At 41.5% G+C, this 22,922-nt stretch overlaps 3 protein-coding genes and 1 long non-coding RNA gene across 6 annotated transcripts in view; 2 read left to right on the top strand and 2 right to left on the bottom strand.

The window, feature by feature from the left end:
• The window catches only part of cenpp (centromere protein P), a 70,117-nt gene extending 67,922 nt beyond the window's left edge, over positions 1-2,195 (bottom strand). For both annotated transcript variants that reach the window (XM_029502648.1, XM_029502649.1), the window contains exons 1-4: positions 2,017-2,195; positions 1,491-1,652; positions 1,186-1,340; positions 829-917 (exon numbers count right to left, since the gene is read on the bottom strand). In XM_029502648.1, the coding sequence (XP_029358508.1) occupies positions 829-917; positions 1,186-1,340; positions 1,491-1,651 (405 nt within the window). In that variant the 5' untranslated portion in view covers position 1,652; positions 2,017-2,195. The remainder of the gene's footprint in view (positions 1-828; positions 918-1,185; positions 1,341-1,490; positions 1,653-2,016) is intronic.
• Positions 2,196-2,544: 349 nt separating this feature from the next.
• Positions 2,545-12,649, top strand: nol8 (nucleolar protein 8). 2 transcript variants are annotated; one of them, XM_029502876.1, is made up of 18 exons: positions 2,545-2,663; positions 3,755-3,902; positions 3,998-4,060; positions 4,190-4,268; positions 4,740-4,896; positions 5,189-5,487; positions 5,815-6,068; positions 6,303-7,555; positions 7,632-7,829; positions 8,031-8,144; positions 8,406-8,496; positions 8,710-8,848; positions 8,964-9,044; positions 9,579-9,889; positions 9,970-10,105; positions 10,858-10,925; positions 11,419-11,501; positions 11,732-12,649. In XM_029502876.1, the coding sequence occupies exons 2-18, from the start codon at positions 3,782-3,784 to the stop codon at positions 11,789-11,791; spliced, it is 3,507 nt and encodes a 1,168-aa protein (XP_029358736.1). In that variant the 5' UTR covers positions 2,545-2,663; positions 3,755-3,781; the 3' UTR covers positions 11,792-12,649. The 2 variants fall into 2 exon arrangements, with proteins under 2 accessions (XP_029358736.1, XP_029358735.1); XM_029502875.1 differs by lacking the exon at positions 2,545-2,663 and adding an exon at positions 2,683-2,876.
• Positions 4,039-8,465, bottom strand: LOC115044045 (uncharacterized). Its single transcript, XR_003840761.1, has 3 exons — positions 8,354-8,465; positions 4,703-4,876; positions 4,039-4,230 (listed from the first exon to the last, which is right to left on the bottom strand). It is a non-coding gene; the product is annotated as an uncharacterized LOC115044045 (long non-coding RNA).
• A 289-nt stretch (positions 12,650-12,938) lies between the features above and the next one.
• gpr37l1a (G protein-coupled receptor 37 like 1a) lies at positions 12,939-18,660 on the top strand. The gene is made up of 2 exons (XM_029502877.1): positions 12,939-13,700; positions 17,200-18,660. Exons 1-2 carry the CDS (start codon positions 13,095-13,097, stop codon positions 18,229-18,231), a joined length of 1,638 nt encoding a protein of 545 aa, XP_029358737.1. The 5' UTR covers positions 12,939-13,094; the 3' UTR covers positions 18,232-18,660.
• The last annotated feature ends 4,262 nt before the right edge of the window (positions 18,661-22,922 follow it).

Below are 22,922 nucleotides of genomic sequence, written 5' to 3'. Positions count from 1 at the left end.
TTATTATTTCATGGGATGGTTCCTAATTTAAATAAAAATGTTGACTACTTTGTTTTCGCCTGTAACATGTTTACTTTTCCCAAAGTAAGGTCTGGACGACATGACTGTTGATGTTAGCTGAGGTTTAAACATTTAGCTGACACACAAGCCGTCTAGTTTATAACTTTCTCTGATGTTAACTTCCTCTTAGTGGGAGAGAGCATTAAACAGGGAAAGACATTCAAAAGTCTGTGCTTTCATTTTGAAGAGGTGACATCTAAACCTGAAAATTTATTGCTCCCTGCAGCATCAACTTTGCCTGAGACCAACTGACATTATTTCCTCCGAGGTATTTTATTATGATGTGATTGGATGACTTTTATTTTTCCACAAAATGTTTTTATGTCTGATGGGCACTATAATCTCATTCATACACTTGATGGCTCATCGGTCAACCACTAGACGTGGCCCTCCATCTCCCTCTGCTGGATCAACACAGCACCAGCAACCACTCTGTGATGGGTAGAGGCTTCATGTTTGACAAAGTGAAATGAAGACAAACAAATGAAAGAAGATGGATATTCTGTTCATCAGTCTGTGAAACACTAAAACCACACTACAGTCCTATCAGTTTTTTGTGACTTGAAGAAAATTTTTCTAAAGAAAATAAGAATTTTAAACTGAAACATCGCTTCAAGACATTTAGAAAAGAGCAACTCCACTTCACAGGATCGTGCCTTGAAGAGAGTATATCCCTATCAACCAGGAGCCTGCCGTGCACAGACTGGTTTGAACCTCAGAGCACTGAGTCTTCAAATTACCTGAACAATAACTCTTCTGGAAACTCACCTTGACCTCTGAGAGCTCAAACTCCACCTGGAAGACCAGTTCAGAGCAGTGACCTGATACAGAGACCTGCTGGACCATCTTACTGCCACCTTGTAAACACACACATCAACACAACAGTTTAGGTGCATTATTACAACCAGAGGGACCCATTGAAAAATGCTCTGTGGTATTTTCTTGCAAGCAAACAATTTTATACGTAGATCCAACCTTGATGACAAAACAACTGATTAATTATAACTGCAGCTAAATATTATTCTTGATTGAGCAATCTGCACAAGATTTCCTGACTCATTGATTTATCATTTAATCTACAAATTGTCTGAAAACAACGAAGACTGTGGATTTAGACTCTCTTACTGCTTTGTAGAGTCTTTATGGTGCAGCTGTTCAGACTGATGCCATTCATCTGTGCCTGCTGCTTTAAATCACCCTCCAGCTCCTCCACCTCCTCTTTCAGCTTGGACATCACCTTCTCCCTGTCTCCTGCATGTCTCTGTCCACACGTATACGATCTGTGGGGATGATTGCCAAACGGTCACAACAGTTTTCTATTTCTTTATATTCCACCGCACCTCCCAGAGAGTCTGAGTGAGTTTGAGGGGGGAAAGTAAATTTTTACGATGTGAGGGTGTATGCAGGGGTTGGCTACAGCTTCAACTCACAGGGCATCCTGCATTTGTCCTCTGAAGAGGAACGTCATGTCCTTGTGCATTTCCTGCTGTTGGTGCTGCAACACTGCAACTTCAGCCCGGAGATGGTTGATCTGAGCTTCCAGCATCTTCACCTCCTTGATGTTTTCCTCCTCATTCATCTGCTTCTCCATCCTGAAGGGCAGAAACAGACTCTGACTCAACTGCATATATATAAATAAATAAATAAATACATACATACATACATACATAAATAAATAAACTTTGAGTTTCCAATACCAGCATGAAACTATAGACGGGACAGGACAACTGTCACAAGACTGTATGACTAATATAGCAACAGGGGAAATGTAATTAAAGGATTGAGCTCAATAGTCAGTTAAAGTGTGAATGTTTGTCCAACCTAATAGAGATGTCTCTATAGTCTAAGTAAAATAAATATGCAGATTAACGTGGTCTAATTAACTAATTAACATGAGCTGTAATCACTAAATAAAATCGTTAACGGTGGGTCGGAAACCACCTAAACGTGACTTACTGGCTTCGTCTTCGGTAGGCTGTCGACCCTTTTAAATAAATGTGACTTTAAACTTTGTATTTCCGCGTGAAGAAATCATCAAAACGCAGCGTTTAGAAGAAATTTTAAGGTTTTCTTTCCACTGAAATGATCCCAGTTTTGTTTTTCTTCCATGAAAACCAAAACAGTTCAGAGCAGCGCGCGCTCCGGACTGAACCATTTTCACCGATATGCGGGGGGGGGGAGTTAGTTGTTAAAGATTGGTCAAGATGTGCGATACCTGTAGACTAAATGTGGTGTCAAATTTTTTGTTATCAAATTTCCATTAAGATTACATATTATCGCTCAGTTCTTGCCAACAGATAGGAAATAATTAGCTGTTTGATATGGAAAATAGCGGCAGTCCCCTCGCTGTAAAAAGTCGTATCTAACTAATATGACGTAAGATCAGCTAATCAGGAAACACATTTATTTCTTCATTCTTTGGCCAAAGTTAAAATATGCTGAGTCAATGATCACTTTTGGTTTATTTTTTGTTGTTTTGTTTTGTTTAAATGAATATTTTGCTAATCTAATTACAGCGGAACATTTCAGGTCTGCGGAAAAGGAAGTGGACAGGAAGCGGCTCCGGACACAGTTGACTGTAACACCTGCTGCATACATGTGAGGTAAACATTTGTTGTTTTTTTCCCCCTGTCGATTGAGATGAAACTGTTTGTGCAGTCCTGATAGTTGTACTTGGAGTTATATGTTGCTTTAGTGAGACTGTGACCGTGTCGGTATTTAATCTGTCGTAAATATTCCGGAGAGTTATCGGTGTCCAGGCAATCTGCCTCAGAGAGCTGGTCATTATAGAGACGACAGTTGAACTATTTTGAAAGGTATTTATTATATTTTACTTTTTTTCATATTAACGTGACATTGTGTGCTTCTGCTTTCCCAGTTTTTAGCTCCATGGTATCCTGAATAACTTTCCACAGTTCTTCTGGGGGTTTAGTCTCAGTGTTTTCTGTGTCATCCCAGACTAAGTCCATGAGACTGAGATCGGGATCAGGGTCAGACAGACCTCCTTTTTCTTCTAGTCTCTTAAGATAGGCCTCCTCCTGTATGTTTGAGTTTGTTGTCCTTCTGCAGAATGGATTTGGGAATGTTGGAATGTATAAACCTTTTTCCACGAACCATCACCTCCAACATGAGCAGAAAGTTGTGTCTTGCTGTTGTCTCCTTAATTACCCCCCACTTCAGTGAAAGCCCTACAGATGTAAAATGTTAATCTCATTGCATGGAGCACTGAAGTGTTCGTGGTGGACCTTATAAATATTCTTGCTTTAATTCTGGAACATTCAAAATTTCAACTTTATCTGGATCTGTTTTGTGCCATTACTGGACAATTGTTTGTGTAACACCTGTTAGAAAAATCACTTGCACACCAAGGTATTTGTTTGAGTATCACAGATATTTTTCACGTTTGTATGAAATATAGACGGTAATGACTTTTTTAATATACAAAATTAAGTCAAGCTCCCCCTGTCAGCTTAGCCATTCAGGTTTGGATGTTATGAAAAAGAGCCACTGCGAATTCCTTAAATTTGAGACAAAGTGAAGTTACAATTTGTTGATGATGAAAATTGTGATTTGAAGTTGATCAGCTTCATTAATAGAACCTGTTTGGCAGTGAAACAGTGCAGGTACTCACAGTAAGACTCCACGGTTCAATCAGAGTATGGACAGTTGACACTGGTGTTTGTATTCTGTGCAGTGACAGTGTTGCCATAGTTACGGAGCGATGCGGCGGCTGTACATCGGCGGGTTGAGCCACTCAGTCACCCAGAAGGATCTGAAGGATCGGTTCGGAAAGTTTGGGGACGTGCAGGATGTGGAGCTGCGGACCAGGAGGGACGAGGAGGGTGAGGAATCTAATACTCTGACAATCATTAGGTCATAATGACAACTGTTTTCTAGCCTCTTCATTCACCTGTACATTTTTTGACTACTCCTGCAGGAGTTCCTTACAAAACCTTTGGCTACATCAACATCGACATTTCAGATGCAGACCTGAAGAAATGTGAGTGACTTCAGCTGCTGCTCCAAGTGCCTTTAAATCTCTTTTAACTCAAACCCTCAGAAATGGTGTTTCTCCTGCATTGATGACATAAGAGCTTGTGTAACACCATCAGTATGTTTTCCTCCTCAGGTCTGACAGTGCTGAACAAGTCCAAGTGGAAAGGAGGAACTCTGCAGATAGAAACAGCCAAGGAGAGTTTCTTACACAGGTAGAGACATAAGCCTTTACTACACAACAAGATAAAGGTGATATAATTATAACTAACAATGGGTCAATTCAATTTTAACTGGACTATAACTAACAACTATTTTATTTTGAATATCTCCACCAATTATTTTCTTGATCCATTCATAAATAATTTTTTCTGTCGGAGTTTCAGTCTAAGTTGACATCCTCAAATTGAAAAGTTCAGTTCAGCCTTAGTTACTGATCATTACAATAATTATCAAAATAGTTTCTATCTCTGGTTTAAGAATTAAAGATATGTTGGTTCAGATCAGTAGCACACAAAATACTAACATGCATAGGGATAGTTTGGTTTTGACAGTTAAAAATCTGTCACTTAATGTGCAAACTTATGTTTGTTTGTTTGTTGTTGTTTTTAATTGGTGCCTAACTCTTAGACAGTAGATGATTCCAGACCTTTATGCGAAGTGAGTTTGTGGTGTTTGTGTCTCAGGCTGTCGGAGGAGCAGCAGGCGGCTCGGGAGCAGCGTCTCCACCCTCCTGCAGCTGAGGACAAGACACAGAAGCTGCTGGACTCCCTGAGCAAAGCCGGGGTGGACAACTTCACCATGAAGGCTGCAGTGCCAGGAACTGAAATACCAGGACACAAGGTCAGGTCATCCACTGCTGTTTCCAGTGCTGGCTACAGGTTAAATCATTCATTAATTTCTTCTTTCTAAGTTAAAATGTGTTCTGTAATTTAACATCAGATGAATCTTAGACATTAAATAACTTTAACATTAAAAAACACTACGATTGCTACAGTTTTTTGTTTTTTTTTCCCCAATGGGATTTCTCCACTTTCTGCCAATAAAATGTTGTCCTAAAAGAATAATTAAACTGATGGTATTATCTGGGGTGAGGGCGGAGGATTTGACTGTCCTATGGGGGCTCTGCTTTCAGGAATGGGTGGTCAGTAAATTTGGTCGAGTCCTGCCCGTCCTGCAGCTCCGGTATAAGAAAGGGAACAAAGCTCGAACCCTGAAGTACGACCCGTCCAAATACAGCCACAACATCCGCCGGTTGGACCGAGGTGACATAGACCAGCCCACACCTGTCGCCCAGCTCACCTGGGAGGTGCAGGGTGGGGATGATGACATCAGCAAAAAGAGGCGGGGCGAGTTCCCTCCCTATGAGCCACCAAGAACCAAAAGAAGTCGGACAAACGCAGTCAACTCCAATAATGCTGTGGGAAGAATCAGGTAACGATGTGGTGCTCCTTTAAGTCAGACCTGGTTTCTCAAATAATCAAAATTATCTTCCTGCTTGAGGAAAGTAATTTTTTTTTCCAGGATTCCTCAGTGTTCCCATTAATGTTACTATTTTAAACATCTGACTGTGTGTGTGATTTCCACACACACAGTCAGACACTTAAAAACTACTTGTCAAAAAGGTTTGTTTGTTTATGCTTCAAATTGTGAATAATTTATACTTTTTAAAACATTTAAGCAGTTGAGATTTTAGGCAACTTCATCCCATATTTTTTCACTCTGCTCATCATTGTGTCTCCTACTTTCTGTTTCCTCCAGGTCTGAGCAGACTCTTCGCTCTGTAAATCACACTGAGCCTCATCATTTCACCAACGGGTTTAAACCTCTGACCAACCACAGACCGGCTCAGAGGAAGTGGACGCCTTTGACTGACAGTGATGTCGATTCAGACGAAGAAATCCGCAGACTTGTGGCGGCTCAGGACACCTCCCATAGCGCACTGTACCAGGAAGTGAGGGAGGATAACCTGGAAGTGGTTGGACTGGACTATTTGGTGAAGCCGCAGCAGAAAGGTAACAGAATTTATAAAGAGAAGCTCTATTTTACAGTTTCTAGGAAGTGAGCTGTTACCTTTTGGTGTGGACTAAACCTGTGTGGTTGTCTGTATTGATTGTGGATGATCCAATGCTCCCACAGGAGAATGGAATTGGATAACAGAAGAAGAAACAAATCTCAAGATGCCTTTTGTTAAGATGCAAAAACATGAAATTAAGGTCTGAGATGTGACAAGTTTTCTGTCATTCCAGGTAGGCCAGACGGCGAAGACGAGGACGACTATGATTCAGCTGACACAGATGAACTCTTTGCATCCAGGAAACCTCTTCCTCCCCCTCCATCGTTGCAAGAGAAACCTCCTGCGCCCACTGCAGATCACCTCCCAGGGATCAGCACAGACAGGAAGAGAAAGGCAAAGAAGAAAAGTAAAGCTGGACTAAAAGAGGAGGAGGAGGAGGATGATTCAGCAGATGAAGAAGACCTCACCTCTGGAAAGTTAGAACAGCAACGACAGAATTCTCAGCTACAAGCCAGCAACTTGGACAGTAAGAGTAAGAAAATGGCAGTTCCCCCTGTAAAGCCTCCTTCGTCAGAATCAGAGAGCGATGGGGAGGATGAAGATGATGAGGAGTTAGAATCAGCCGATTCTGATTCCTGTTCAGATTCTGATTACGAAGCCATGTTTTCTAATGTCACCTGTCTGGAGATCTCCCTGGCAGATCTGCAGAGGATAGCTGAAGACTCTCAGCAGACCTCTGAAACTACAGTTCCCAGCATCCCTGGTGACACTGAAACTATGTCAGGCCCTTCAGATCAACCTGCTCCCAAGAAAGGCACCCTGCCGGAGGACATCCTCGCCTCCATCATGGAGGACGACAGCAGCGATGACGAGAAGAAGAAGAAGAAGAAAAGAAAAGCAGTCGAGTCGACTCCACTGCCTGCCTTCCTGGGGACGAAAACACTGAATGAGGGATCAGAAACAAACAACGCCCAGAAGCAAGAAAAAGGAAGAGGAAGCATGGGCAAAAAACTGAAGCTGGACTCTGAAGCTCCTCAAGTGGACCACAGAGGAGCTGCTGGTAAAGCCAACAGGACCCTGAGTGAAGAGAAACCTCCAGAGACTGAGGAGATGACAACAGACAGTGAGCAGGATGAGGAAGAGGCAAAGGTAGTTCCAAACAAAGCTCCAAAAAATGCTGAGAAGACGACCAGCTCCTCTTCTGGCAGTGACGATGATATAGAGGACAATGAGAAAAAGATAATCTCTGCTGTAGGGGCTAAGAAAACCGGCCCTGTCCTTGCTCCTCACACTGAGTCCTCCTCCAGTGAGGAGGAGGAGGAGGAGGAGGAGGAAAAGCAGGCTCCTTCCAGGGTGGCTTTAGGACCTAAGGAAGAAGAAGAGATGCAGAAGAAGGCCAACACAAGGAGACTAGCTGCCATCCAGCAGAGAATGAAGGAAGCTGAAGAACACAAGAAGCTCATCCAGGGAGCTCTGGCCAACCTGGTGTGTGTCTGTGTGCATATTAATATACATATTTGTTGGCATCCTCAGATATAACACACTTGTTATTCTCCATTAGGATACCCCAGCAGCAGGAGCAGGGAAACATATTGTCTTTGGTTCTGATGAGGAGGAGGATGGTGATTATGAGGATCAGCGACAGACGACCTCAGAGGGCCCAACATCGAAAAAGACCCTGTTCCAGGACAGCCAGTCAGAGGACGAGGCCACAAGTGATGTCGCATCAGCCAGCAAGAACACAAAAAGAAAACAGAAGGTGAGTGAAAAGTTTGTGGTCTGAGGGAAATTTAGTTCACGCAGAATCTACCTCTTGTTTTTTTTTTGTTCTGTTTTGTTTTTTTATATATCATTTTTCACCTAAAATAAATGTTTAGTTCTAAATGAAATTGTGGGCAACATTAGTTTTGTCCCACAGATGAATAAGCTGTGGTTTAACTGTGTGGGTGTGTTTGTTCAGCCGTCCGGCCCTCAGCTGTTTGGTGGCAGTGAGGATGAGGAGGATGGTGATGAAGAGGGGGATAACAGCAGGTTTGACATCAGGCCTCAGTTTGAAGGTCGAGCAGGTCAAAAGGTGAGTAAAGGACTTCTCACAGTGGAGCACTTTTTTCTTACTTATCATTTTTTTCCCACCATATTTGTTCACCTCTCATGGAGAACAAACAGTGGGTTGAAAAATAAGAAATATCTCAACCTTTAAGGAAACAGTTAGAGAGCAGAATCACTCAAATCACAGGATCTGTGAGATTCATCCTCTGAGGATCATGCATGTCTGGACCAGACCATCAATGCAGTCCTTCCTCTGACGTTGGTTGGTTGGTTGTTTGTTCTTCAGCTGATGGCGCTACAGTCTCGCTTCGGGACAGACGAGCGTTTCCGGATGGACTCTCGCTTCCTGGAGGAGGACGAGGAGGATAAAGAGTCAGGTGAAAGCATTTGGCACGGCATGTCATATGTTTGCTAAGTTTTTGTTATAGTTTCTTTTAACTTTTTAATGTGTTTTGATTCTGCTGAGTGATTATGAGAAGATACAGTTTTAAGTGATTTTAACACAGTTGTAGGTTTTTATACCTACTACTATTCAGTCATATTTGTATATATCAGCTTATATTTGTATATATCTGCTTTTTTTGACCCAGAAAGGATGAACAGTGTGACAGAGGAAGATGAGGATCTGGAGCAGGAGAGGAAGAAGAACCTATCCATCCTGCAGAGCGTCCTTGGAAGCAGCCAGCAAACCTACAGCAGCAAAACTGCCAGCAAGGCCAAGAACTTCAGGTCAGCCAGGCAGACACAAAAGCTGGACCACAGACATTCCTGTATTGGGAGTTTGTATTTCAACCGCTTACATTAAATGGAAAATTAATGAATTATGATGTGTGTGTGGCTGCAGAGATGTCTCGGCGCTGCATTATGACCCCAGCAAAGAGGAACATGCTGTATTTGAGACCATAACAGATGAAGCCAAGGAGAGGTACAGTACATGACAGTGGAAGCTGCGTATGAACCAGTCCGAATGTTTTTACAAATATACAGTGTAGGCAGTACCAGGCTTAAGTTTGAACACACTTTTTGATTTACTTAAAGAAAAATAGTTTTAGTGGCCTGTTCGCAGCAATGCATTAACCTACAAATGGTTCATGAGTAACATAACTGCCAGCAATGGTATTGAGTGCAATTCTTAATCTAATAAGCATTACAAAAATTAAACAAAAAAATCCCTAATTTCATCATTTAGAAATGTTTTTCAATAAAGTTGAATCAATCAATTTGAAGTTTAATCTGTTATAAAATTAAGTGTTCAAAGATTAATAAAAGACCAACCTGTGGATTACATTAAAAGAATATTAACTGGTATTTTTAGACACGCCACACCACCAGTAATATACCAGTAAAATCTTAGATTACAATTAGTACAATTTAAAATCCTGAATAGATATACACTAAGGTCTTCATTCACTTGGAATTTACTCCAGTAACACTGTCTTGTGATCTGTTTTCCTCACAGCAAGTCAGCCAGGAGAAAGAAGAGAGAAGAGGCTCAGAAGCTCCCAGAAGTCTCCAAAGAGATTTATTACGACGTGTCCGGCGATCTTAAGGCTGTGTTTGGTCAGACAAAGGATGATGTCACTGGAGGAGAGGAAAATACAAACTGGGACCAAGAGGAGGAAGAGGAGGAGGAGGAGGAGGAGGACAAGGAAGGAGAACCGACCATGTCATCTCTGATCCTAACTCATCCCACAACAAAGAATGAGGAGTCGTCTGGATTTAAGTTTTCCTTCTTTGGAGATGACACAGAAATGGAAAGTAAAGAGACAGGTGGGTGCAGTCTCAACTTACTTACAGGAAACATTAGTTTTCCCAGTTTTTTTACAAGGAACGTCGTTTTCTGCCAACAGACTACAAGGTGGAGAGCATCCAGGCTCCAAAGGTGTCATGGCAACAAGATCCACGTTTCCATGACAGCTCAGAGGAGGAAGATGAAGAGCAGGAGGAAAATGAGGAGCATATCAACACCACAGCTGTAACCACAGAGTGAGAAAATTGAGATTATTATTTTTTTTTTTTACTTGAAATGCACTACTTGGTTTTGACCACATCCAAATTCAAGGAGATTCTACTAGAACTTCCCCTAATGATGTTGTCATTGTTTGTTGATTAGTCTGCTGATTATACTTCGATAAAATTAATTTTTTTGATCATTTCAAAAGAGAAATAGACATTTTTAATTGTGTGTGTGTGTGTCTATATATATTTATTTATTATAATTTTTTTTATTACCCAGAGTTTGGGGTGTCCTGACTCAAATCCAAATGCTCTTAGCAGGCATTCCTGTTCGCTGCATGTCACTCCCTCTATGATTCCCCGTTTCCTGTCACTCTATCAATAAAAGCATGAAAATGCATCAAAAAAATACTTTCCCAGACTTTATAGCAGCATCTTGAAGATCTGGATTCAATAGTCAATCCAAAAACCAAATATACTGAAAAAACAATAAATAATCAAAATAGCTGCCAATTAATTTTGTATCTCCAAGCAGATATATTGAATATTAATTTGGGGATGAGATGTGATTTTTGTCAGGTTTTTTCTTTTCTCTCATTCATAGTGTTTTTACAAAGAATTAGACGCTGCCAGTTATCACACCTCCACACTCTCGACACCTCTGCAGAGACTAAACACTAACTGACCTGTGATTTCACAGTTACAGAGCTGGGACTTATTCTAAAATGCAGTTCAGTTCAAAATAGTTTCCTCTGATTTTGTCTGTCTGTTACTGTTTACAGAGAGGAGAACACTTCAAAGACGGACGTCTCCTTCTTCTTCTTCCACCCTGAAGACACCAGATTAACAGGTAGGATGGAGCCATATTAGTGAACCAGACACACACTGGTAAATTGATCACACAGCGTGATTCACAATATAAAATAAAAAGTCGAAAACATTCCAGAGAGAAGGAAGATTTCCTGCAATTGAACTGCTGTTCTTTTAAAGTTGCCAGAGCTTGTCATGACTTCATCCATTCAATTCTTGTAAATACTGAGTAAGACCTTCAGGGAAATTCTTAAAATATGATTAGATTTGGATGAGTAGAGGTCAAGGGTCTTAACTCAAGAATCCACAACCTAATCATGGCGAAGTTACCACAAATGTCAAATAAGACTAATGATGTCTGACTTCCGAGCAGTCTTCTTAGCTGTGATATTATAATGATCTTCAAAAACGTCTCTGGCCATTACTTGAAGCCATTACTCAGAAAAAGAATGTTTTTGTGTCGCTTGCTTTAAATTGTCCCTACATGTCATCTAGTTTGTAAATGATCTCAAAACTTGTCTCTCCTCCATCAGAGGGTCCGAGGTTGTTCTTTCGTTCAACTCAGCTGGAGGATCAGCGGGAGCAGTGGGAAGAACGCAGGACTGCACTCAGACAGGTACACGTCAGCTTACAGGAAGAAGGCGTTTCACCAATTGCAACATAAATCACACAACCAGAGGCAAAAAAAAGGAGCTGAATAAATTTGACTAATTTATGGGCAGTCATACATTTAGCTCATCACATATTTGCTGATAATACGGCTGCCTTATTTTGAAGTGAACCTCAAATCAATCCATTTAATGAGAGAGGATTTAGTAAAGATATTTGATCTCTCTGTTTCCTCAGGAGTACCGCAAGAAACACAAGGATGCACGGAGAAAACTGAAGTCCACGCTGAAGAGCTGAGGATTGTGGGACATGAAGTCTGTGTTTCAGATGGAAAGCCTGATCTGGACTGGACTATCAGGGACGGACAGAGACTTTTATCCCCCTTGGTGCTGCTTTCTGTCCCAGACTGATTTGACTGTAAGGAAAGCGAGGCCAGCTCGAGACTCAGGCCTACACTGGAATTTTGAGATCATCACAATGTCAGGTTTATTTTTTATGTCATTAAATCTCAATACATCTGAAACAGATGTGCTGCCATGGAAACAAGCTGCAAATGAACTGAAGGAAAATCAGCAGCAGCCAATCACAGCTACAGAAGATCCACAAATAAACAAAATGCTCAAATACATAGAGAAGTCAATGCATCGATAGTTGAATTAAATAAGGTTGAGTTTTTATTTTAGCATTTTTCTCCATTCTACTTTTGCATCAGGATTGAGGGAGGAGCCACTGTTGTTGATGGATGGTCATTTATTCCTCCAACTACTGTGTCCATTCTTCATTTAAATCAGTCAGTGTTGGTCACATGTTTCTGGGCTGGATATGGAGGAACGCCGCCGGACGATTGTGATTTGTCCAGGACTCGTCTCATTGTGGACTTGGTACATTTGCCTTAAGACGGATGCTTTAATGAGATGCTTTGGTGTCACTTTGTTTTGTAAAATAAAAGTGAAATGAGATTTTGAATACATTAATCTGAGGACACAGTTTATTTTTTAGAGACCCATCTGTCCATTTGTGTTGTCTTTCAACTGTAGGTGTTGAAAAATTTTGCTTCTGGTTGGACTCAAGCTGATTACTATTTTTGTAGTAAGTTATTTGTCAAATATTTTCTCCTGCAGAGGGATAACATTCTACAAATAGTCAATATTTTTATTATTTATTCAAAAACATGAATTCTCATCAAAAATTAAGTTATTAACTGAAACTATAGAGTCTATACCGGATTTACTTGTATACAAACTGTGTTATTAATCTGTCATGTTTTAGACACTAAAATTGTGTCGTAAAAGCAACAACAGTCATTTTTACTTCTGTAATAACTCACCCTAACCTCACTTCCGTTTTTCTTTATTTTGAAATCCCTAACCGGAAGCTCCATGGTGCGTTCAGGTGGTGCGGGCCGTGCGGGAGTAATAAGTGCTGCCGGGGGGGTTGGACTGAAGGGTGTCCCATCAGGACCGGCAGCCGAGAGGACCAACTCTTTTATGGGCAGGTTTCATTCCGGGAGTCGGACTTCCGTGGCAGCACATGTCCGTGAAAGAGGCCGGTAACACGGACCAGTCACATTCAGTCAATCGGTGAAACTAAAATAACCCGAATGAAGAAAATGAGACCGGTTCTGGTGGTCCTGCTCCTCCTGGTCCGGACCGCGGAGCTCCGTCACGTCCCGTCAGAGGACGCTCCCCCGGGGACGCCGGGGACAGCGGCGGCCGAGGAGGGCTCAGTGACCGCCGGAGGGACTCCTGGAAGCCGGACGGGTCCAGACCTGAAGCGGGTCGCCCGGGGAGCCAAAGACGGGACGTCCAGGAAAAGAGACCCGAGCGGTTACGGCGGGCAGCCGCGGAGGAACGACGACCCGAGCGGCTACTTCACCACTCCGGCCCCCGGAGGGAACGCCACGTCGGCCCGGGGCTCCGGGAGCCTGAACCCGCTCTTCCCGGTCACCGACGGAGCCTACTGGGCCTACGCCGTGATGCTGCTCGCGCTCGTGCTGTTCGCGGCGGGAATCGTGGGCAACCTCGCGCTCATGTGCATCGTGTGGCACAACTTCTACCTGAAGAGCGCGTGGAACTGCGTGCTGGCGGGAATGGCCTTCTGGGACTTCCTCGTGCTCTTCTTCTGCCTGCCCGTGGTCGTCTTCCACGAGCTCACCTTGAAGAGGTTGCTAGGAGACCTGTCCTGTCGGCTCGTGCCCTATCTGGAGGTGAGGATGGGGCGGGGCGGGGGGCGGGGCCGACAGGTGTTCGCTTCACCTTTACAGAGGAGGGTGAAAGGTCACGGGGTCAGGTGTGAGTGAGATGACTGCACACACTCATAACGACCAACAAACAAACAAACAAAACAACAACAGCCAACAACAGGCTTTAAATTATCAAAAACAACAAATAACAGACTTTAAATTACTACAAAATTACAACAAACAACAAAAAACAGACTTTAGCTGACCAAAAATGACTAAAAACAAATAACAGACTTTAAATTATCAAAAACAACAAAAAACAGACTTTAAATGACCAAAAATGACTAAAAACAAATAACAGACTTTAAATTACTACAAAATTACTACAAACAACAAAAAACAGACTTTAAATGACCAAAAATGACTAAAAACAAATAACAGACTTTAAATGACCAAAAATGACTAAAAACAAATAACAGACTTTAAATGATCAAAAACAACAAAAAACAGACTTTAGATGACCAAAAATGACTAAAAACAAATAACAGACTTTAAATTACTACAAAATTACAACAAACAACAAAAAACAGACTTTAGCTGACCAAAAATGACTAAAAACAAATAACAGACTTTAAATTACTACAAAATTACAACAAACAACAAAAAACAGACTTAAGATGACCAAAAATGACTAAAAACAAATAACAGACTTTAAATTACTACAAAATTACAACAAACAACAAAAAACAGACTTTAAATGACCAAAAATGACTAAAAACAAATAACAGACTTTAAATGACCAAAAATGATTAAAAACAAATAACAGACTTTAAATTACTACAAAATTACAACAAACAACAAATAACAGACTTTAAATTACTACAAAATTACAACAAACAACAAAAAACAGACTTAAGATGACCAAAAATGACTAAAAACAAATAACAGACTTTAAATTACTACAAAATTACAACAAACAACAAAAAACAGACTTTAAATGACCAAAAATGACTAAAAACAAATAACAGACTTTAAATGACCAAAAATGATTAAAAACAAATAACAGACTTTAAATTACTACAAAATTACAACAAACAACAAAAAACAGACTTTAAATGACCAAAAATGACTAAAAACAAATAACAGACTTTAAATTACTACAAAATTACAACAAACAACAAAAAACAGACTTTAAATGACTAAAATATAATAACATGCAATAATAGAATAACAAACATCCACTGATAATCTTAAAATGATTAAAAATGAAAAGAAACAACCACTAAGAACCTTCAAGTGATTATAGTGATAACGCCGATAAATGACCACACAGAAACGTGTAAAAACTGAGGAGAGACATAAACTGACAACAACAAACAGATACACAAAAAATATATAAGTGTCGAAATGAGCTAAAAAGGCAGAAAATGCTGCTTTAACCAACCGAACCAAGTCAAACCAACGTTTTAGTTTCTGGTGGTCTGTTTTTGTGCTGAAGCTCAGATATTAGGCAGCCAAGGTGAATTAAAAAACCTCAAACGAGTTAAACTATCAAAACAAACAACTTATTGTGATGATAATTTGGTTTAATCAGTCCCATTATAAAAAAAACAGCCTTAACTTCACATCAGAGCTGTTTTTACACCCTCATGATAGAGTCATTGTGAACATTTTCCAGTTCAGTGAAGAGACTCGTCTGTGATGAATGAATGGGCCCGATTGTTTCCTGAAGCTTCGCAGTTTGAGTTGTCTTTACTTTCAACGAGCGTGCTGTTGTGGTCCGTTTGGCCTTTTCTCTTGTCTTTTCTGAACCGTCGGTGGAGGCCGAGGCTCCTCATGAAGGGACTCTTCTTCTCCAGATTACAGAAACGCATGAGAAACACAAAGACGTTGTGAAGCAGCTGTCCAACTTGGACACATGAAAGACAAACTGTAGCTGAACTCCAGCTTTTATTCTGCCAAGTTCTTCAATGGTTAATCATCTAATCATTTCATGGACCCCAGTTATTGTCTGCTGTGGTATTTTTTGTTTTACTCAAAATAAAAATAAAAAAGACTAGTGCCCAAATCAAAATATGAATCAGTTTAATTTTAATTGATTCAATTGTTTTCATTCTAACTTTGCTATGATGCGATTGAAAACAATACACTGTGTGTAAGCAATAATTCATTTTCAATGTCAGTTAAGCGGTTCATATTTTTCTGGCTCACTCAGTGAATCGTTTAGTCTATGAAACGTCTGAAAATAGTGAGAAGTATTCATTCACATGATGTAGTTGACTTTACAGGTGTTGAGTTTTGTCCCTAACAGTCAAAAAGTACAAAATATTCACTTTACAAGAATGAAAGTCAAAGAAAAGCAGGAAATCTTCATCTTTGAGGACCTTAAAACCTTTTTTTAAATCATTAACAGAGTATCAGAAGAGTTTATTTTTCTGTTGAGTTCATTCATTTAACCCAGTAATGGGCGGTTTCCTAAATGTAATGTTGGCTTTAATTACACCAGCTCCCCCAGCCTACAGCATTATGTTGATTAAAAGCCTATTAGTATTTAGGCTTAGAGGGTAAATTATCCTGGCAGAGTAATCAGGCAGGGCTCTCCATTATCACCGTTGGCTTCATCAGACTCGTGTCCTGACATAGACGCAGCCTCCGCCGGCCTGTGAAGTCTTGTTTTCGCTCCAAACCGGCTTTAAATCACTCAAGTGGACTTTAACTAATTTATAATAACAGCTTTTACCAAGCTGAATTTAACGAGGTCAGGTTTACGCCCCCCCAATTGTGGCTCTGCCAATTGTCATGTTAATTGTTGAATTAATTTCCTGCTAATTAATTAACATTTTTCAAATCGCTCCTCGGCCGTTTGTGTTGAACAGTGTTAAGAGCAGGTCAGGCTGCCAGTCGCCCCTGTGCTCAGCTAGTTAAACTATTATCATGCTAATTAGAGTTAGTTGTTAATTATCTTGAGTTGTGTCTTAACTGTTTGGGGCCATTAAGCGCCCACAGAGGAAGGACAAGTCTGTAAAGAAAGTCTGTGTTTTTGGCCAAAAACCAGACTCTGATGTGTATGAGGCACCAATGGCTGTTCTGGCCTGTAGTCTAAGAGCTGCTGCTGCTGAATACCTGCTCTGTGGTCCCTCATTTTGGATTTTATCTTCACAAGGTTTCTTTCTTTGGGTCTGTTCAAACAAGTCAAGTCTGACGGGAGTCAAAGCAGCAGTGTGAGACAAGACACTGTGAAGGGACGACATGTGGGGTTGGGAACATGGAAGGAGGTCTGCAGCCAAAAAGAAGACACGTTGGTTTATAAAAACCTATTTAAATTATATTTTACAGTTCAAAAGAAGTTTGACATTGCACCTTTACACACTCTCTGTTCAAAGATGTCACTGATGGCTTTAGTGACTGTTAGTAGATAAGTTTTGACTGTTTTGTCGATTATTTATGATCTTATAGTTATTCTGCAACGGCACAAAACAAATGCGTGCCATTCTTCTTCATCTCTCTGTCATCTCTCTGCCAGGTGACGTCTCTGGGTGTGGCCACGTTCAGTCTCTGTGCTTTGAGCATCGACCGTTTCCACGCAGCCACCAGCCCCGGGCCTCTGCAGACTCCGAAGGTGGAGCCCTGCCAGTCCATCCTCTCCAAGCTGTCGGTCATCTGGCTGGGCTCCATGGTGCTGGCCACCCCCGAGCTGCTTCTGTGGCAGCTGCTCCAGGAAACCGTCAGCCTGCCGTCGCTGTCCACAGAGCTGCACCAGAGCCACTCGGGGGGCACGCTGATGGCGGCGTTCAGAGCGCAAACAGACACCTTTAAGGTGGATATCTGTGTCCGGGAGCCGTCTGCTGAGCTCCCGGAGAACATCTACTCCCTGGTGCTGACCTACCACGAGGCCCGCATGTGGTGGTTCTTTGGGTGCTACCTGTGTTTGCCCCTGCTCTTCACTCTGGCCTGTGACTTGGTGACCAGGCAAGTGTTAGCCCAGCGCCTTCTGCAGAAACCTGAGGGCGATAAGGTGACTGGCAGATGTCCCTCCTCGTCTTCATCATCCGCCTCCTCCACAAAGAAAAAGCAGCATGTGAGGGAGCACAGGCTGCGCTCCACTGTGATGGCGCTCACCATCTTGTACATCACATGCAACCTGCCGGAGAGCATCTGTAACATCACTCTGGCGTACATCTCCGCCCCGGCGTCCGCCGTTCTCCCGGCTCTGGCTCTGCCGGCTCTCAGTTTGATCGGACAGTTGTTGATATTCGTGCGATGCTCGGCGACGCCGGTGCTGCTGCTGTGTCTGTGTCGCTCACTGGGCCAGGCCTTCGTGGACTGCTGCTGCTGCTGCTGTGAGGAGTGCCTCCCCGACGGAAACTCGTCTGCATCCTCCTCCGTGTCAGCCGCTGCCACCTCCACCCTGTCCTCGGCCGCGCTCTCCTCGCCTTCCCCGTCCTCCCTGTCTCCATCCAGCAAAGAGGAGACGGTGAAGAGCGTGTTGTCCACAGAGCCATCAGTCTATGACAGAGTGAAAGACTCCTCAGCAGCCATCGGGACGCCCTGCTGAGGCCCAGAACTGCCACTGATGTGACTTTATACGATCATTTCAGTTCATTATAACGAGTTTTGTCCTTAATTTCTATCAATATTAATAACTTGGTATGAGCAGATGGACAGTCAGGTTGGAAACTAAAGTTTATTTACGTCACACTAAGTGGCCAAAAGTACATTTTTTCAGCAGGACAGAGACTTCATGCTTGAGGCCAGTTTCCCCAGTTTATTTTAGAACATCCACCCAAACTCATACATGCTGACTGAGCCAGATCTGATCTGACCACACACAGGAAATGGGGAAAATTTGTCCAAAAACTTAAACTGGCTTTTCCAAATTCTTTTGTCCTGTAGTGAATCTAAACCGCATTAAGTGGGCGATAACGGCGGTTTTATTTTTGATGAAACTACAAGTACAGAACGTCACAGTTGAAGCTGGAAGTGATTTTGTGAGTGAACCTGAGACTTTTTACTGAAATGTTTGTTTTTATTTTTTATTTTTTTTTTATCTCTCAGGTTCTTTCTCCTTTTTAAATGACGGTAGATCATTTTCTCTGATCTCGGCTGTGAAGTTAGTGAGTACGATCTTCTTATATCTGAAAGAAGTCTTGGACAAAACTGCCAAAATAGAGGCAAGCTCTAATAAACTGGAATAATCTTTAACCCCGGTCTTTGTGAAGAGATGTAGAAACTCTGGGAGCAGAAACTTTTTGATCGTTGTATAAAATAGTGTCTGTTTTCATAAAAAAGGGAGTTTAGATGGATTTAAACTTTGACATTGAAGGACTCATAACAGATAAGATTGATAATTTGTAGGCTACATTTTCTTATTAATAAATGTCTAACACTCATTCAGGATGGTAGTATCACTGCTCTCAGTACTGTAAAGGACAGAAACACTGGATAAGTTGATTTTAGACACACTCAGACTGACAGTTTTTCATGATTTTGCTGTTGCTCCTCTTTCTTGGCTTATGGACACCAAAATATGGTGACATGTCAGTCGAAATTTTGAACATACATGAAACAGTGTGACTTTTTTTTTTACTTGTTTTATTATATTGTTTTAGTAAAGTCTAAATTTTCTCTGTTGACTGTTTTTCATTCCTTTTAAATCCTTCTGGATGTCTTTTCACTCTTCATTTACTGACACAAATGTTACAGCGGCTCTCGCTGTGTCTCACTGCTGGCTGCAATAGAAATTTGAGCGTTTTTTAAGAGCTAATACGTTTTACAGGTTGTTGTTGTTGTTGTTTTGTTTTTTCAGCAGCAAGATCTTGAATCTTGAATTTGGATCACGTCTTAAAGTTCCAGTCTGGTGTTATTCTTTGTTTTATTGACTTTCAACAAACCCTCTGGAACGACCAAAATAAGGAAAGAACTGAACATGTCAGCAACACTCTGTTAAAACGCCTCAGTGAGCCGCAGAACCAGATGTGAATTAATCTACCAGTTTCTGTAAATCACACAGTTAAAAAAAAAAACAGACAAAACTTAATTTCAGTGATGCCTTTTATCAGATTCACATCTTCAGTTTGAATGGACTTGAGACAGTAAGTCAGAAAATAAAGAGGAAGACTCACACACTTTTGGCTGGTGTGCACGTGGGATGTGTTGACAATTACAAAGATAGAAAGTGTCAACACTTAAAATGTGGCGTTATATTTGACTGATTAATATCTGGGTCTGATTTTAATGAGATGTCAAACTAAGCTGCCAAAGTAAAATCAATAGAGGAACAAAGACGCCAAAAGAGAGAGAAGGAACAGGAAAAAGCTGCCTTCTATTCAGAGATGGTCTTATTAACACTGTGAGAGGATCCTCATGTGGATTCTTTTATTGGGGGGGGAGAGGCAGAGCCCTGATCGACGCTCTGGACACCCACAGGAGGAGAAAGCCGTTCATGTCCGACTGTGACGCTCCTTTTTGTCATCATTCAATTACTGAAGGTCACAGCTTCACAATAACAGTCGGCCTTTGAGTTTCTGCAGACATAATGAACACAGTCGCTCTGTGACCAGTTGCTGGGGAGAGCAGACAAGAATTCTTTGCTCACCCAAACATTTTCAGGCCAATCTCAGCTTTTATTTATTTTTTTATCTCTTCTGACAATGAACGTGAATACGTTCGCTGTTGTTGTACGTTTGGAAATGAAAATCGTTCTACACAGGTTTGTAAAGAATAAAGAGACTGACAAAAAGTCAGTTATCATTCGAAAAGCTCAACATCCACAGTGACTAAAAATTGTCCCCAGATATATCTGATTTGATTGACTGAATGATTGTTGATTGTTTATTTAAGTGTCATGTATAAAACGATGCCCAGGACACACAGGCTTATAAGACAACGACGATATGCAGTGCAAAGACACGTTTTCAAATCAATCATAGAGAATTGTATTAATATCCAAACATTCTTGCTGAATCTGGCTAACACGTAAATCTTCTCCTTGATGAACACTCAGGAAGTTTTTTCAAACACATGCTTTCTCAGATCACCGTTCAAAGAGCAGAGAAACTGAAGATGAAGCTCATCCTCATCACACAGAAGAGATATCTTCAGGAACACCGTTATACCCGCCGACTTCAGTCGTGACAAAATATGTAAATTCATAATTTAGATGGATCCTGGATTCAGCTAAAATAAAAAAAGGGCGGGGGGGAGTTCAGGTGAAACTGTGCAACAGTATTTATGGTGACAACAGTGAATCCCTCAGGGATGGAGGTCCTGGTGAGGAGGAGTCTGAGTGACAGAAGAGATCATTGCTGTTGGTGAAAGGAGGAAATAAAGAGGAACGAAGCAGAAAGAATAGATGTGGTCCAAACGGATCCTCATCCAAGCTCCCTGAGCCACATCTGGATCCTCCTTTAGGACGAACATGAGACTGATTTAACTCGACAGTCCCAGTTCAGCCTTCCTGCTTTCTGGTTTCCCCAGATAAAGAAAAGAGGTGGACATTCTTTATAAGTTTATGAGAAGTTCCATCAGATGTGTCTTAGGAGGCAGCGGAAGATTTTAACTTGAGTTTGGTGAAGAAGTTTGAAGCCCATTCATGACTTTTGCTCTGAACTATGGAGGTATAAAGCTTTGGTCCCCTCAGACTTTCAGGGCCGGTGCTGGAAGCGGAGTCTCAGTTCCTTTGAGCTGAAATATTTGTCCTCCCACGTTGTTGTGCCTCGGCAAAGGGAGGGAGGAGGGGAGGCTTCAATAAGGCCCGCTTTGTTCAGCCGTCCCCCTCTCTGGCTCTGAGAGAGACACGCTCGAACAAAGCTGCATATCAATTACCATCCACAGAGGGAGTTGCTAAGCTACACGACACCCACCAACTCCCACCAGCTGCCCCAGCCGCCGAGGGAAGAGAGGCAGGGGAGGAGGGACCGCCGTGGTCCGCCCCGATAAGCCAAAACCCAAACTCCTCCATCCTCGGTCGTCTTGACAACCAGCTGAGACGGCAGCAGTATGGTCTAAAACCAACAAGGTCCCGGATCTGGTCCTGACTGGGTGTTCCTGCTGTGTTCAGGGGGAGCGGCTCTGTTTATGTTTTTAAACATTTCATGTTGGTTTTGTCTATAAATGTGTGTTTGTTACGTGAATGCAGTTCACATATGACTCTTTTTCTTCCCTGTGGTGTGAAGGACTGTGATCAGTTTGCATTTTAAATGCAAAAATGTGATACTTAAAAAAGTAAGATGACATCTTATTTATTTTATAAAAACTGCTCTGAACTTAAAAAGTGACCCAGCCGCTGATATGTCTTATTAGCCCAGTCTGATCAGGTGTATCATATGTTATTTATATTTCAGGATATTTTTCAAAAAACTTTGTAAGACTAATGACGTGCATCCTTAATTTATTCATCCAAATAACTCCTGATTATTTAATGCATGGATTCATGAAATGATCAGGCCGCTTTCCGTGATTTTATTTAACATTCAATGGATGTTAATTCGGTTAATTCGTATATTCAGTCGAACACTGCCAGGTTAGCCGGCTCCTGCTGATCCAAACCAATTCAATTTTTTCATGTCATTTCATTTCAGTTAATTTCACAGGATATAAATTAGGACTAAAGCAGTTTTGAGTTAATCACATTCAGTGAATATTAACACATCACTTATCACCGAATGTGGCCTGATCATTTGTTAACAGTATGAATTGTTAATGTTCTTTAACATAAAAATGTTTTTAGAACCTTAAACTGAAGCCAGTGAACCTCTGCACATTAGCTTGGCATGGGAAATCATTCACATTGCTGATAACAGCATGTAAAAAAAATAAAAGGCAGTTTCTGAACTGAGCTCTGGGAAGCTCTGACAGTCTCAGTGGGCTCAGGAAACACTCTGCAGCCATTACCAAGACAACAGCTCAGCGCTAATCAGAAACGCTAGCGGGTCCTGTCCACAAATGAAGCTGAGCCAGCACGAGCCATCAGATGTCTGACCGGTTGCTTAGGGCCCCTGAGACCAGGAGGGGCCTCCTGTCCAGCTTATGATTCTGAGTTTCCTTTATTAGAGCTCATCATTTATCTCGTTTTAACGTGTGACATGTGGTCCAAGTTGGATAAATATCCAGATGTGTTAAATCCATTCTGTTATGGAAATGAGTTCAAGCTTTAAAGGAGAGTTTTTGAATGCTGCACAGAGCCAAACTTTGTGTTTATAATTTGTGAAATCTGAAAATATAATATAAAGTCCACAGTGGCTCTAA

Source organism: Echeneis naucrates, chromosome 5 (genome assembly GCF_900963305.1).
Source record: "Echeneis naucrates chromosome 5, fEcheNa1.1, whole genome shotgun sequence".
Lineage (NCBI taxonomy): Eukaryota > Metazoa > Chordata > Actinopteri > Carangiformes > Echeneidae > Echeneis > Echeneis naucrates.
This window is presented reverse-complemented; position numbering and strand designations above follow the sequence as displayed.